The 15,668-nt window shown below is 44.3% G+C and overlaps 1 protein-coding gene across 2 annotated transcripts in view; it reads right to left on the bottom strand.

Moving 5' to 3' along the window:
* The window catches only part of LOC8072983 (achilleol B synthase), a 45,409-nt gene continuing 35,156 nt past the window's right edge, over positions 5,416–15,668 (bottom strand). The window contains exons 18-19 of one of the 2 annotated variants that reach the window (XM_021464403.1): positions 6,186–6,307; positions 5,416–5,888 (exon numbers count right to left, since the gene is read on the bottom strand). In XM_021464403.1, coding sequence (XP_021320078.1) covers positions 6,191–6,307 — 117 coding nt within the window. In that variant the 3' untranslated portion in view covers positions 5,416–5,888; positions 6,186–6,190. Of the gene's footprint in view, positions 5,889–6,007; positions 6,308–15,668 lie in introns of those variants that run through there. The other variant, XM_021464402.1, reaches the window with a different exon arrangement.

Raw genomic sequence — 15,668 nt, 5'->3', positions numbered from 1 at the left:
CCCACCTCCCCTTCCCCCACCCCCTCCCCTGCCCACCACCGAGAAGATCCCCCACCCTCCCCTACGCAGCACGGCCACACAACCCTCCCCTACGCGAGGTTGAAGAAGATCCTGACATGTGGGGCCCACACGTCAATGACCAGATGATTGTTTTTTTGGAAGGAAATTGGCTCATATTTGGAAAATCATAGTAAATGCTAGAAAAATCATAAAATAACAAATATAGACTTTTTGAAATCCTTATGAAATTCTCTATGCAGTAAATCTATAATATTACATGTTTTTGTTTGAATTATTAGCTGTAAAAATAGATTTATGCAGCTAGGTTTTTAATGTTAGTTGAGTTTGTCTTTTTCATATCTTCTGCTATAGAGCTCCAAATGAAGTGAAATATCTGTGGCCTGCTACTCATGTGATGTTTGTTGTATGGTAAAATTTGCAAAATGTTTGGTTGCATTATAAATAAGTTATGGATTTAACTTTCATAGGGCTTGATAAATGGTTTATAATTATAAATAAAAATGTAAAAATAAAAAATATTGTTCCAGTACAATTCTATGATATGGTTGTATCAGTTTTATATATAATATGGTCATGTGTTTGAAGAAAATATGATTTGTGCATTTATCTTGCTCTCACATGATTAATTGCAATGTTAATTTCTCTTTTTCATAGAGATTGCTATGTTTATTCAAATGCAATGAAATTACTGCAGTAGACTATGGATAGTATGTAGAAGCTACTGTAATTTTTGTAGAATTTACTGTGCACTTTATGTGATTCAAGAAAGTATGATTTGCGCATGTGATTGAATCAATAAATATTGGTGTATGATATATTAGTGTATATAACTCAGGATACATAAATTTAATTTTATGCATAAATTATATAGATTTCTACAATGAGTTCTCTGCACAAGGACGAAGCACTGCAGTCCCAACACACGGAGCAAGTAGAAGGGTCATCCGACCCTATGGAACAAGCTCGTGAGGTCACGAAACAAGTAGAAACGGGCGAAGCATCAGGTTCGTCCTATGAACAAGAAGCTAGCGACGACATGGAGCCTCTAGAAGTGAGGAAGACTCGTCGTGAATTGGCACGTGACCCCGATTACAATCCAGAAGCTGATGAGGTAAATTAGAGACATTCACGATTTCATGTAATTAAATGATTTCTATTCATAGTTTCTACATATAAACACGCCCATGATTCACATGTCTATATTTAGGAGGCAATGTCTCAGTTTAGAGAGATGATGTCTTAGGAGGAAGTGGCACACGAAGACGCACCGGAAACGACGACCGCAACGACGAGCCCTGAGAGGCCATGTCAGTCTAGGAAAATGAAGCGGCTAGGTTTGAAACGAGGCGAGAGTGGGTTGAACCAATTTCCAGATGACACATATGCCATCACAGATGTGAGCCCTACTGGACAGCCCCTAGCTCCAGAGGAGGCCCTACCCAAATACAGGAACGCAATTGGTTTCTGTGTGAGGGACTTTCTTGATATCACAGTTAAGAACTGGGCCGGTGTGTCGAATAATCATAAGATCAAAATTTGGGATAAGATTAAGACAAGGTTCCAGTTTCCTAGGAATGTGCCAGAAGATTTAGTGAAGGCATATACAATGAAGCAATGTGCGGTTAGTTTTCGAAATTGGAGGTCGGAGATGAATGTCAAGTATGCAAAGACAGGGATGGATCCGACATCCAAATACAATATTACTAAAGGACAGTGGGCTGTTTTTCTAGAGCAGAGGAATGACCCTAACTTCTTAGCTCGGGGCGAAGCCAACTCCCAGCTCGCAAAGAGGAACAAGTACCACCACCATCTAGGCACTGGTGGTTACCGGCACCAAGTTCCTAAATGGAGGCAAGAAGAGGCTGCGAAGAAGGCAGTAGGGTTGCCAGTGCTGTCCGAGCAAGTCGGTGAAAGGTCCGCGAATTGGATCCGTGCTCGGAAACCAAAGGAAACCGAGACGGGTTTGTCCTTTGAAGACCCAATGCTTGATGAAGCAATGAAGAACATCTTTGCTGTGGCAGGCATGCAGCAGGAAGGCAAGTTTAAGCCACGAAGGGAGAGGGACATCCTTAGTGTTGGCCTCGGTAACCCCGAGCATCCTGGTCGAGTTCGAGGCATCTCATCCAAAGAAGGATGGAAGGATGGATTCGGCCCTCAATGGGCAAATGAGTATAAGAAATGTGATCGGTACAAGGAACAAATGGCAAATTATTTTTAGGAAGAGGCTAAGAAAGACTTCCAAGAGATGATGGGGAAGTTGCTAGAAAATCCTCCTCCTGAGTTGATGCAGAAACTAGCGAGTGCCATGTCAAATGCAGCTACCCAAAAGAGCACTCAAGCTCCCCAAATGCAGCTAGTCCCAGTGGTGTCGCAACCGTTGGTGGCATCAAGTGAAACAATCATTCCAAGCAGTGTCGCATCTACGGCAAACAAGGATCACTATCCAGTTGACGACATTGTTACTTCTACACCTTGCTCCCTTGTCGTAATATATGGGATTAACAATCATCGTACAAGGGAAGTAGCCACGGGCAAAACGATCCTAGGAGGACCTAAATACCATGGTGCTGACATCCCTAAAGACTACTGCAGAGTAGAGGTATCAACCGTGGTCCAAGGATATGAGGACGAGATTCTAGACATCCCTGGTCCCGAGGAAATTGTGAAACTGGGACAGGCGATAAACAATTTCATCCTTTGGCCTCGGAGGGACGTGCAACTAAGGGAGCCACCACCACCCTCTCAAGAGATGCCACTAACCCAGGAGTCGTCAGCTCATGTCGATCCTCTTCCTAACCCACCGCCTTCACCTCCCCAGTCTCTTCCTGACCCACCAGAATAACCTCTCCATGTCTTCCCTGTCCATCAACCATCTCCTCTCCATGATCTTTCTACCCCACAGTCAACACAATCTCCACCACCATTCAATTCCACCCCTTCCCCACAACTCAAAGATCCAAAACCAATAAGTGAGCCACGAAAGGTGCCAAAGAAGAAAGCATTTCCGATACCTAAGTTGATTTCACCATTCGAGCCAAAGAAAAACTCAGCTGGGCAAGTGAGATTTTTGTCAGGCATTGCTTCGAAACGCACAATACAAGAGCATGAGATTTCTGAGCTAGCAAAGTCAGAGGTGCCGGCACCTAAGGTCATAACTCCTGTCAATTTCAAGGTGCCAACTATAGAAGACTACAAGACTATCCCCAAAAAGTACGTGTGGGGAAAGCCTCTACTCAGTCGGACCAAACTTATGAAGAAACCAAGTAGTATAAAAAGGTTTCATGACTGGTACATGAGAGCCTCTTCTGCTGGCACCGACACCATAAGCATGCACATACCACAAATAGCATTTCTCAGCCAGAGTACTGACAAATGCATGCTCACTTTTGATGACATGTGGGCACTGATGAACCACGAGATGCTAGATGTACAGATCGTAACGGCATTTGCATTATAATTGTTACATAGTTACACACATTGTAGTTGAATCAATTTTCAATATCTGTCATGCTTCTATCTTGCAGAATGTTATATGATCAACAAGATTTGTATTTTGGTTCGGACCTTAATTATTGTGCCGAAGAAAGGAATGCCTATCTCTGCCTAATAGATATAGCCGAAGATCGGCACACATTCCGGATCGGGAATGACAACACAGAGGTACAGGGTTTGGAAGGTGTAGAACGGGATGAGAAACTCTGAAAGTTGAAACTTGATTTTGAAGCCAAATACGCCTTCTACATTGGAAATTCACTAATAAAGTTTCAAGACAGGAAAGCGGTGGTGGCCCCGTACCACTTTTGGTAAGTGTGAGTTTACAAATATCTATCTAAATTATTCCAATGCATAAATGCATCATTGATTTAATTCGAGCAGGAGGCACTGGATATGCTTCATCATTTATCCCAAGGAGGGAAGGGTGTTGGTACTAGACTCCGTAGATTACCCGAAAGAAAGCTATGCTCCATTCATCAAACTGCTAGAGCTGTAAGTCAAGCTATGCATGCATACTTAAGCATAGTGAGAATTTGACAATAACATGGTGATTCTATTTGAGATCATAGGGCATACAGGTTCTATAAGATAAATCATGGAAAGTGCATGTCCAAGAGACCAGAGCAACCATTGGAGGTTATACATAACTAGCCGGTACATATAAAAATTTACTATTATGAATACAAATCATACACATACGACCACAGTTACAACTATAATTAAATAACCACTCTCCTGTTATACAGTGCATGAAGCAACCACCGTTATCTGTCCTCTGTGGCTACTACGTGTGCGAGAACATGAGAGAAAACGGACGATATGCAAGGAACCCTGACAAGGTAATATAAGTAATAGTCTATTAAAGTTGAAAGTCATAAAATATATAATGTTTATAAACTTTCTTTGCAGGTATATAAGCAAGGGACGGCGAAGCGCATGGACGAACGTGCTTTAGACAACATAGTTAAGGACATCTGCTCGTTCATCATGAAGCATGTCATTCCACGTGAAGGCAAATATCATGATGATGAAAGCCAATTATCCAGGCCAGAGTTCCGAGTGCTAACAGAGATTAGTAAGCTCAAACTTACTAAAGAGGGTTATTAGAGGACAGAAACAAACTTTGATGTATATATATATGATGTGTGATGATAGATATACTCTTGTAATTAACTTTATGTCTTTGAGCACCAAACTTTGATGTATACAAATGCATGTATGAGATGAAGTATTTAAATTACATGTTGCCATGTTAGAAGACCAACCAATATCAATATATTTAAATAATAATAATAAAATAATAAATAAATAAATAAATAAATAGATAAATTAAAAAATAAATAAATAATACATATTTTAATAGGTTTACACAGGCGGCTCTCTTAGGGAACCGCCTGTGTAAATGAACATTTACACAGGCGGTTCCCTAAGAGAGCCGCCTGTGTAAAAGTTTTCTACTGGCGGCTCTCAAGCGACCGTCTGTGGAAATGGACGATTTCTACTAGCCTCCAGCGCAGGCGGATCCAGAAAACGCCTGTAGAAATATGTTACCAACCGTCTGTATAGTGTGCCAATGTACTGGTGCATAGAAGACAATAATGGTTCTCTAAAGTGTGCATGAGAATATAGAAAACGTATCGGAGACTAAAAGGATATAGAAAACGATTTTTATATACATGACTCTCTGAATGCTGATTTAGAGAGTGACATTTAGAAAGGTTATTAGAGATGCTGTACTGTACATGTATCGCTACGACGATCATTGAAACAGACGTGTATGTAGTATGTAGTATCCTAACTACAGACGTGTTTAGGGTACACGTGTCTTAATAGGGTCATTCAAACAGACACGTTTACTCACCGCGTCTATAGTAGTATCCTTACTACAAACTCATGGAGAGGACACGTGTCTAAACTATGATTCTTCACAGAGACGCGTCTTAATCTTGTTTGGGATGTGTCTTGGTAACACGCGTCTCCGCAAAAATAGCTCACCGCAGATGCGTTTAGAAACTTGCCAATTTGTGAGATGGGATTATTGGAGACACGTTATTTTTTATCACAGTTGTAGTGATGTGATTTTACAGACACTTTATTGCAGGTGCGTGCGCGTATGTGTGATACGCTTGGACCCGTGCTGCCTCCATTGGAGCTCGGCCTGGCGTGGCCTTAGAGAGGTCGAGCCGAAAGCAGATGATCTCGGAGGATGAGAATATAAAGGTCTCGTTTGGAAGGTGCAACCAATAAACAGCCTGATGAATCGGCGGCTGGAATGCAGTGTGGGTGGATGCTTGATTAATTAGTTATTCGGTTTTCTTTTGCAATCTCCTATATTGAAAAACGGTCCAGGTCGAGGATGATGATGTCCAGGGCTGTGGAATGAGAAAATAGGTTAGTAGGATTTTGTTTTATAAGAGTTTAACATTTGAAGTCAATCGATGGTTATATTGTTTTATGGAACCTTTTCGGTTCTAGTATGATTCAGAAAAAAAAAACTAAAAAGCACGGCAGCTTTATTTTCAGATAGGAAAGGACACGTTACGCAGGGCGGCCATCAATTTTGCACTATCATAACATAACCATACAGCGCAAAGTTACTAACATATAACTGTAGGTCTGAACATTTTCGATTCATTGTAAAGTATAAAACCTAGACTTCATGTGTATACCGGTTTCACTTCTTTCTTCCAAGAAGCCGCTGGTGAAATTCCCCGAGAGCCCATATGGGGTACAAGTTGCGGTAGTTTCCGTAATTGAAGTATAAAGAACTATTAAAGCACCCAACGTATTCCTGCAATCAAAGGTCATGCAGTAGCAAGCAAGTAAGCACTTGTTTAGCACAGCCCTAGGTTCAGATTTATCTATAAACAACAAAAGTATGATTTAAAGTGGCTTAAATAATTGTATTTACTCTAAATCAGAAACGATATTTTTTTTCTAAACAGCTCTGATCTAAGATTCTTTGGAGCTACAGCTCAACGAATCATGACTAATGTTGAGTTAAACCATCAGTCTAACATACAATGCTACATTCAGACTATCACAGGCGGTTCATAAACCCCCATCACAACCAGTTTTCGTGCTCTTACACTCAACGGTGATGGCATGGGCATCACAGCCGGGTGGAAGCTGGTTAAAAACCCGCGGTGATTAGGATTTCTAAAAATCCCAAAAACGACAAAAAAAAGGTAGCAAGAAATTTTTGTTTTAATCTCAAGAAGACCCCACTAGGTAGCCGGTCAGGCGTCACAAAGTCACACGATTTTTCACGCACTACACAGTGCTGAAACCTACACCCTTTTTCATGCGTATAGCTCCTCTAATCACTCCACCCTAAGTCACTTGTATCTATATAGCCCATCTATTCCCCTAATATTCACTTTTGAAGACTTTAAAATAAATATTTAGGACCCTAAATGAATTCAAATAAAATGTCATAAACTATAAATTTATTGTTCTAATCAAGATCCATCACTTTGATTTTGGTTGTTTCGCCAAGGTCGTTTAACAAATTTGAATTTTAAATTGTCAAAACTTCATCCATAATTTTGGGATCTTAAATGATTTCAAATAAAAAATCATCAATGACAAAGTTGTAGTTCTTATCGAGGTGTCCAACTTTGCTTTTGGTCAATTTTTCATCTGAGGTCATTTGATGTAAAATTTTAGAACTTTAGATATAAATTTGAGATCATAAATGATTTGTAACTAAAAAGTTGTCGACTACAACGTTGAGCTCATCAAGATCTATAATTTTGCTTTTTGTTGATGTTTCCATCTGAGATCATTTGTACAATTAGCAAATTTTAATTTCAAAATTTGAGGGCTTCAAACACAATTATGGGACCATAAATGATTTAAAATGAAAATGTCATCAACTACAAAATTGTAGATCTCTTCATGATCTACAACTTTATATAAAGTTTATTTTTATCCAACTCTATTTGAAAAGTTATGAATTTTATTGTGGTACAGCATGATTATCACCGCCATCTCATACAAGAAGCTTGTGGTGAAATTGGCGTTTGGGATAGGTCCAAATCTAGAAGTGGTATACTTGTACTACACCAGAGGAGTGCAGGATCACAAGAGGGCCTATTTGACCTATGCCTCTGCTCAGCAAGCAGCAAAGTGGGCAACACCAAAACTACGATGCTCAATTTGTTCTCAAACATTTGGCAGGTTGTGGTGCAAAAATTGAACCACGCTGTTGAAGTCGTGCCACGACAGGCCGCAAGTGTAGGAGCTAACCAAACAGCTTCCCCAAGTTGGGCATAAGAGTTGTTGCGTGGTTTGGCAACTTGCGGTAGCAAACCAAACAGGACTTCAATTTAAGTAGACTTTTGCAAAACACAATTTATTTTGGGTCAGAACAAGAACTACCCATCCCAAATGCAATAGACCTATATGCTCTGCTGCCGAGACATAGCCTGTAATACGTACAATCTGCCCTGTGTTCCAAAATGAATCCTTTATACCTATGTATTGGTGTGCTTCAATTTGATGCTATAAAATTACCAGTGAACTTAAAAAGGCTGACCGTAGATATAGTTTTCCCCATATGGTCCTGTTTGGATCATATGAATTGAAACTAATATCTAGAAACTGCTTATCATTTTATTTTAGATTACTTTTCGATTCATGACAACTCCTAGGATTAGGAACCTAATAGGGGGCTGTAGTTTTTGTTGTTGTTATGAAATGGAACTTAGCTAACTCTATTGCCATGCTCCAAAGGGGAAATATTGAGAAGTAAAAATAAAGTGGATAAAACACCATATTGTCTTTATAAAATACACAAGTATATATATGTTTAACAAACCCCAGGGTCATGGGTTCGTAACGGCGGTGAGCATCGTGGTTGTCTGTCAGAAGTCGATGTGTGGGTCTATAGCGGCTGACACTCAACACACAGAAGGGACACAATGAGTTATGCTAATTCAGGTCTCTAAGCCTTATGTCCAGCAGTATAGTGATCCTCATGTTAGGAATGACCAATCGGGGGATTACGATGGTGGAAATTAGAAGAGTATGGTAGGGGATTACTCGGTGTTATCCTAGTGCTCATCAGTGTTTTTCCTCACCAAGTAAGAAACTAGCTAATGATATCCTAACATATGGGTATGTTAATCCTCAGAATAAAGGGTTTTCGACTAATGGACACCCGACCAACCCTTCTAGGGTCGCCTGGAAGCTCGAGGGCTTCACCCATCGGGTACGCTCACACACACCCTCAGACTAAGGAATCAGACTGAGCCTGAGCATGCCGCCTCTATTTTGGACTCAGGGGCTCACCCGAGCCTCAGGCTTTCAACTGATGAGGAGCCAGAGCCCAATCCTTAGCCTTTGCCTAGCCTATGACACCACACTATCCAAGGCCCGGACGCAAGAAGGCACACCCCTGAAGCATCATGTCTCGAGGGCTCCCTGGTGTTGCCCCTTGGGCATGGCTCTATCAACTACTCAATCCCTTAATAGGGACATGCACAAGGCATGACACAAGAGGAAAAGTCTCCCACTATGGCCTCCAGAGGCTCGAGGGCTTGTGGACCCATGCGTCAGCCCATCGAGATAGAATCTCTTGCCACCGAGAAGACTCTAGAAGGCGCACCAGGGGAAGGTCTATCCAAGCGACATAGCTTGATACTTTGCATGTTAGAAGAGGCTAACCAGATGACACCTAGGGTTTCTTTGTCTCCACGACATTGCCATGGTCCATAGAACACCACTGAAGAATCTCCTAGACCCCGACGCATGTAGACCATAGGGTCAACCCCCCAACATGCCATGTACCAGACCTATCTTGATATATATGTGATAAAGGTTGGATCCTAGAGGGGGAGAACAATCTAGATAGATCATTCCATTCCTCATTGATCCACTCATGCTTAGCACTAGGAGTAGGGCAACCTAGAGAGGGGCACCGAGAGCTCCTACACCTCTCTCATCGTCTTCCTCCTCTTCGATGAGGGGAAGGCTCCACTGATGGCATGTGAACCTTAGGATTAGCATCGAGATAACCTTCTACAAAATATCTCTCTTCCTCCTATACACTCTGTTGTAACCCGTGATTTTGGGTGCTCTTGAGTATAAGAGTCATCAGCTGCTGGACATAGGGCATCGATCGGCCTAAACTAGGATAAATCGTTCCATCCCCTTTATGATTCTTGTGTTCTTGAGTCTGCTGGAGCCACCGGAGACATGTACTCTAACACCGAATCAAACAAACTATGCTTGCCATGGTTCTGACCCACTATAGCTTGCACACTAGGTAGGGTGTAGTGTCAAGTGCAATTTAGGATCTATGGTAGCTAGAGCAACCTGCCTCTTTGTCATTGTGAGTGGCACCGCCCTAGATGGTGGCATCCACTTCCCTGACATGTTCCTCATCACGGTCAACGCCTCAACTCTAGATCATGTCCTCAACTTTGGGAGCCTAGCCTACATCGCTGACTGCTATGGGGAGATTCATTCGCTTGATGGGGCCAGGCCAATGGCCACAAAGTATCTTGCACTACCCACTCCATCAAGCCTCTTAGGAGCAGATCTCAAGGTCTTGGCTTAGTAGATCTAGTGTAGCTTAGGCTCAAACCCTACCATGTCAGACTAGAACCACATGTTCTACATGCTAGCCAATGTCCACCACCAAATCAGCACCAGTGAGGTGCTCCTGTTGCCGACTGCTTCTAGTACTACCTCCTAGACCTACCTTTTAGGATCCAAAATTTGGTACCAACCTTCTACGTGGGGCTAGAGCACCCATTAGCCGCAAGGTGCCTCAGAGCACCATCCTCTCTAGTACCATGGGTGTTGATGTTCCCTCACTGCATACCTTCCTCAAGATCCTCTTAGGAAATGGCTTAGAGTATGACTTCAATGACATTGACTACTATGACCCATCTCACATGTGCTACCATAGTGACAGTGAGGACCCCACCAAGGAGGTACCTAGGCTCACACCATTGGACTAGATATCGTACAGCCATGTGCACTACCTTTAGGAGAATGCAGATTGACTACAAGCTGGGTAGGCGGACTTGGAGGCCACCAAGGCATAGCTGAAGCACCAAAAGGTAGGATCTTACATGACAACAAGCCACACAACCTCCTGACAACAATAGTGGCCCTCACATGGGGGCTCCCAGCGCTATACGCTTCCCCTGAGTGGCCTACAACATGGCCGCAGCTGCCTATCAGTTGGAGGACATCTCTGACATGTCAGACCCAAAGACCAACATGTAGTTGCATGAGGTATGATGGCTCCTTCGCATCAACCTCAACAAGCAGGCCAAGAGTTTGGCCTCCTGGTGCTAGGGATTGCTTCAACATGCATGCCCAAACAATGGGTGCAAGTGGTGGTGACTCCTCCGACACTAGCTCCAACCGTTCGTGGGCTAGGGGTGCCATGCCCTAATAGGAGTGAAGGTGAGAGCTTTCCTCTTGGCATCCCCGCACGTATCGCATGATCAGCGATGTCCATGACACAATCGAGGCCTAACACCGCGCTTTAGTGTAATCCCGCCCTCTCGAGACATAGGGTAGGGGTGCTGCTTTGGATCACTTCAGCCCCTTAGCAATTAGGGCAGCAATCTAAGCTGCTCCAAACCCAAGGGATTCTGGCAGTAGACTCATATCTCCAAGTACAATGGCGAGGCCAACCTAGACCATTGGCTAGAGCACTACAACCTCACCATGACGGCTGGGGGTCGGATGATGACTTCATTGTCTAGTACCTCTGACGTCCCAACTCCACAAGGCTAAGCCCGCTTACATTAGGTAGCTTTTCTAGGACATAGACTACCCTCACAGACCAACACCAGTCTTTTCTAAGCTCTTTGTCCTCACTTGTGCGCACCTAGGAAGAACTTCCTGGTGGGTCACACATCCCTAAATTTCTCTAGGCCAAACACCCTTAACTTTAGAGTTCTTTGGAGATGAGCTTCTGGAAAAGAAGTTGCAACTTGTTGGTATGAGTATCCTATTAATCCTATTAAGCCCTAGATTGGAATGTTACAGTACCTTCCTCTACTTCTTTCGAGCTCAACCAGAGCATGAGTCAAGTAGCTCAAACCCGGTAGCATCTCTTGCTAGGGCGATCTTCGTTCTGTCTTTGTCGATCACTTCCATGGTAAGTACACTCAGTCCAAGAATTCATGGGACCTCCACAACTGTAAGCAGATGGCTGACGTGACCCTCTAGGGTACATCTAGCGCTTCTCCAAGAAGTGCAACGAGCTCCTTAATATCATTAACATGTTGACGTGATCAATGCCTTCATCTACAGCATGATGTACAAAGCACTCATCCATGTGCACGGCTATGATACCCCATGCATGATGTGGGAGCTCTTAGACATCACCACCTAATATGCCACCAATAAGGAGGCTGTATAGGCCAACTTTAGCAACAAGGCCCAGGCCATCGGCCACCTGAGTGGTGGGCATAGCTGCAATGACCCTACTTCATCCTAGCATTGCCATGAGAAAAGGAACAAGGACTAGAAGCACAACCGGGAGAAGATGGTGCCATGGCCAACAGTGCCACCAGGCCTTAGGCACTCTTGGCACTCAAGGCCCTCTGTCTGATCCATGGTAGGCAGGTGAATCACCTCCTTAAGGCTTGTGCCACCATTAGAGTCTATATCTATGGCACCCTTGGCCAATAGGGTAAGGCCTAGAAGCCTATCATGAAGGCTAGCCAACCAGTGGATGATGTCCAAGAGGAAGATATTGAGTTTCCTAAGGCCGAGTGATGCCTCATGATCTTCAAGGATTCTTAGGTATATGAATCCTGCCAGCAATGTAACATCACCGAGCATGAGGTGAACACAATTCACACCCTTGCCACATTGACGTGGCTCCGTTGGTCCCAACTGGCCATCACCTTCGACTAGGATGATCACCCATACCATGTTCCTTATCTAGGGTGCTACCAGCTCATGGGCAGCCTCATCATGCGCACCACATGCTCTCTTAGGTATTGATGGATGGAGACAGCACCCTCAACATCCTCTATGTCAACACCCTTGATTAGATGCACATCTAGTAGAGTAGCTTATGCCCCAACATGAATCCATTCTAGGGTATCATGTCAAGGAAGGAAGCCATGCCCCTTGGGCACATCTGGCTTAACATCACCTTTGGCTGGATAGACAACTTTCGAAAGGAGTCACTCACCATTGAGGTGGTAGACTTTCCCAGCATCAACCATGCTCTCCTAGGTCGGCCATGCTTCGCCAAGTTCATGGCTATCCCTAACTACATCTACCTAAAGCTAAACATGTCAACCCCAATGGGGTAATCATTATCGAGGGATGCTTAAAGCAAGCATACTACTAACTACATTGCCCAAGCAACTACAATGATCGCCCCTTGTGCCCCTGACAGCTCTAGCCAGGCCACAAGAAGGGTGTCGATGGAGGAAGCTACAGAGATGGTGGTAGCACTCAATTGAGGTGGAGCATCGATGAGGCGCCTGAGGCTTCTGGCAGCAGCGATGGCTATACTGTCTCATCCATCCAAGCGCTTAGCCCCTAAGAAGGGGCTAACTTGATCAAGGAGAGTTCTAATCTTTTGCCATGAGGGATAGCCATCGCCAAGTCATCCTCCTAGTGGCCTAGCCTTTTGAGCCAAAACATGCTAGCCAACCTCCATCATCGGCCTACCTCCACAACAACAAAAACCAAGTCTCATCCTCCCAATCTTCTAGCTCTTTATCTTACTAATAGCTGCCTTTTGCCCTTTGAAGGAAGGTCATGGCTAAAGGCCCCCTGAACGAGCAAGGTCAGGATGGATGGAATGAGGCAGGTGACAAGAGGACCGGGCGAGAGATTAGCAAGAGCTAATAGAGGGTCTCAACTGTTGTGTTACTATCTATGTCATCTTTTTCTTCCCTTGTGTTCATTCTATGTCAATGTTGTCTATTTCTAACTCTTAATCCTTTGTTAGATCTTGTCTCCTAGATGCATGATGGCATGGGACCCCACATGAGGGCCATCATTGAGGGTTCTAAGGTTGGCCCACTAGGTTTCAAGGCCGCATGAGGCATCTAAAGGTGTGAAGCATGCACTTGGTCATGCACAAGAGGCCTTAGCCAAATGCCCCAAACTAAAGCTAGCTAACCATCACCTGATGCCCATGTACCAACCTTGAGCCGTTCATGGTGAGGGAGGCAGTGAGCCCCCAAGCTTTGGTAGATAGGCTTAGGAATCGTATGAGTGGCTCAACTGGGAAGCGAAGAATCTCCCATCTATGGGACATAAATAGGGCATGGAATGACCATAATCTTGGGGTTCTCACAGGCTTACCTACTAGATACATGGGCACGATAATCTTGGCCAATGAGGCCATTGTCATAACAGCCCATCCCAACAAGGAACCTAAGTCTTCGAGCATGACTCATGAGCAATGATATTATTTAATTAACGACCAATATGCTATGGCAAAAGCTATGATCTACTATAGCTTATATGGCAACAAAGACCACAGGCTGCGCTCGACCTCTAGGTTAGGGCCCAATGGTGCCTATGGCATGGGCAGCAGGCCAACCTTGGCACTCCTTAAGGTCCAAAGCTAGGTGATGGCAACCCCAATGAGACCAAGCCCCCACCTTCACTAGGATGAAGGGGCCACGACCAATGCGTCATGGCTCTCCTTCCCTTGTTGGAAGATGGAAGAGAATTCTAGCAATACCTCACAAGAATCCTTCCACTTTCTAGTGGAGGGTAATGTTACAGACACATCTAGCATCACGTTGTCACCCTTCCCTCACTAGAATCCTTCCACTCTCTTGGGAATGATCACTCTGGTGAAGAATGACATGCTCACTTGGATGGAAGTGTCATACTTCGTCATCACCATTGCCACCAGGAGTTGGATCTAGTAGGAAAAAGAGGAGCTAGGGGAGGGATAGAAGGCCTCGTGCACCCCTTTATAGCCCAGTCGAAGCACCATGAGTGTCTTTGGGCCCTCTAATTAGCCATCAATAGCTAAAGGGGCCTTGAGGGATTGGCTAGGCACCTCTTCATTCCTCACGATGTGCCCAGAGTGGTTGCATGATGTTGGCTATGTAGTAAAGGTAGAATCAGGAGGGCATTAACAATGAGTGAAGTCCCCACTCCACTTTGTACCAAGTGCAGCGCCCACTCCATGCATGCCTCCTCATGAGACATGAGGGGATCAACTCTCCTTAGGCCCACCACTCACCATCAACTTCCCAAATCTGTGTGCACCAAGTGCCACAGTCTCTCCTCTACCAGATCTGCTCCAAGTAGGATGGTGTGAGAGTGCATGCCATAACTCCTCTGGCAAGTGTGATGGCCTACGCGCCATCAGCCGCCTACATGATGCATCGAGAAGGAAGGATGCATCTAGAAATCACCTCACCCACTAGCAAGCAAGCCCCATGATGGCCTCAAGGGCTATGTTGGCTGTCCAAGTAGAGCAACCTAGCCTCCCAACCAATTGGTTCCTGAGTAGCATGCCCCAAAAACTAGCCAACTCCTCAGAGTTAGGGCGAGAGCCACTGAGCAGTAGGCCTAATGAGAGCCCTCTCTAAGCTTGGCACAATCCCTGTACCCTGACCTATGGCAGTAGAGGGTCATCCCAAGAAGGCCATCCCTAGAGGATCAGGGCCTACTATGGAAGCCTACAAAAGAGCATGGTGTGTCTGGTGATTAGGTGGCTCGAGCTAAATCCCACATGCTCTCAATCACCCAACACATGATAAGCCTAGATTGATATTGAGGGTGCCTCTAGGCCCAAGCTCATCGACTCCTAGATAAGTCTACTAGACTGTTGCTCAAGTTACAAACTCTTGAAACATAGGTCCAACAAGGAGTTAGCACCACCATTACACTAGGGAAGGTCCCCACATAGGGCATTGAACTCTTGTTAGTAGAAGTCATCCCTACCATGGCTAGTTTCACCACTAGAATATCAAATTTATCCCTTCATCACCATCATGAACCAGGCCAAGTGAGGCCATGAAGGGCTTAGGGGCTCTTGATGAGATCCTAACAAATGGGTATGCTAAGCCTCAAGATCAAGGGTTCCTAACTAATGGACCCCGCGACCGAATGTTCTAGGGTCACCTAGGGACTCAGGAGCTATACCAATTGGATATGCTCACATGCACCCTTTGACTAAGGAATTA

Source organism: Sorghum bicolor, chromosome 7 (assembly GCF_000003195.3).
Source record: "Sorghum bicolor cultivar BTx623 chromosome 7, Sorghum_bicolor_NCBIv3, whole genome shotgun sequence".
Classification (NCBI taxonomy): Eukaryota; Viridiplantae; Streptophyta; class Magnoliopsida; order Poales; family Poaceae; genus Sorghum; species Sorghum bicolor.
The sequence above is the reverse complement of the archived record's forward strand: the minus strand, read 5'-3'. Positions and strand labels throughout refer to the sequence as shown.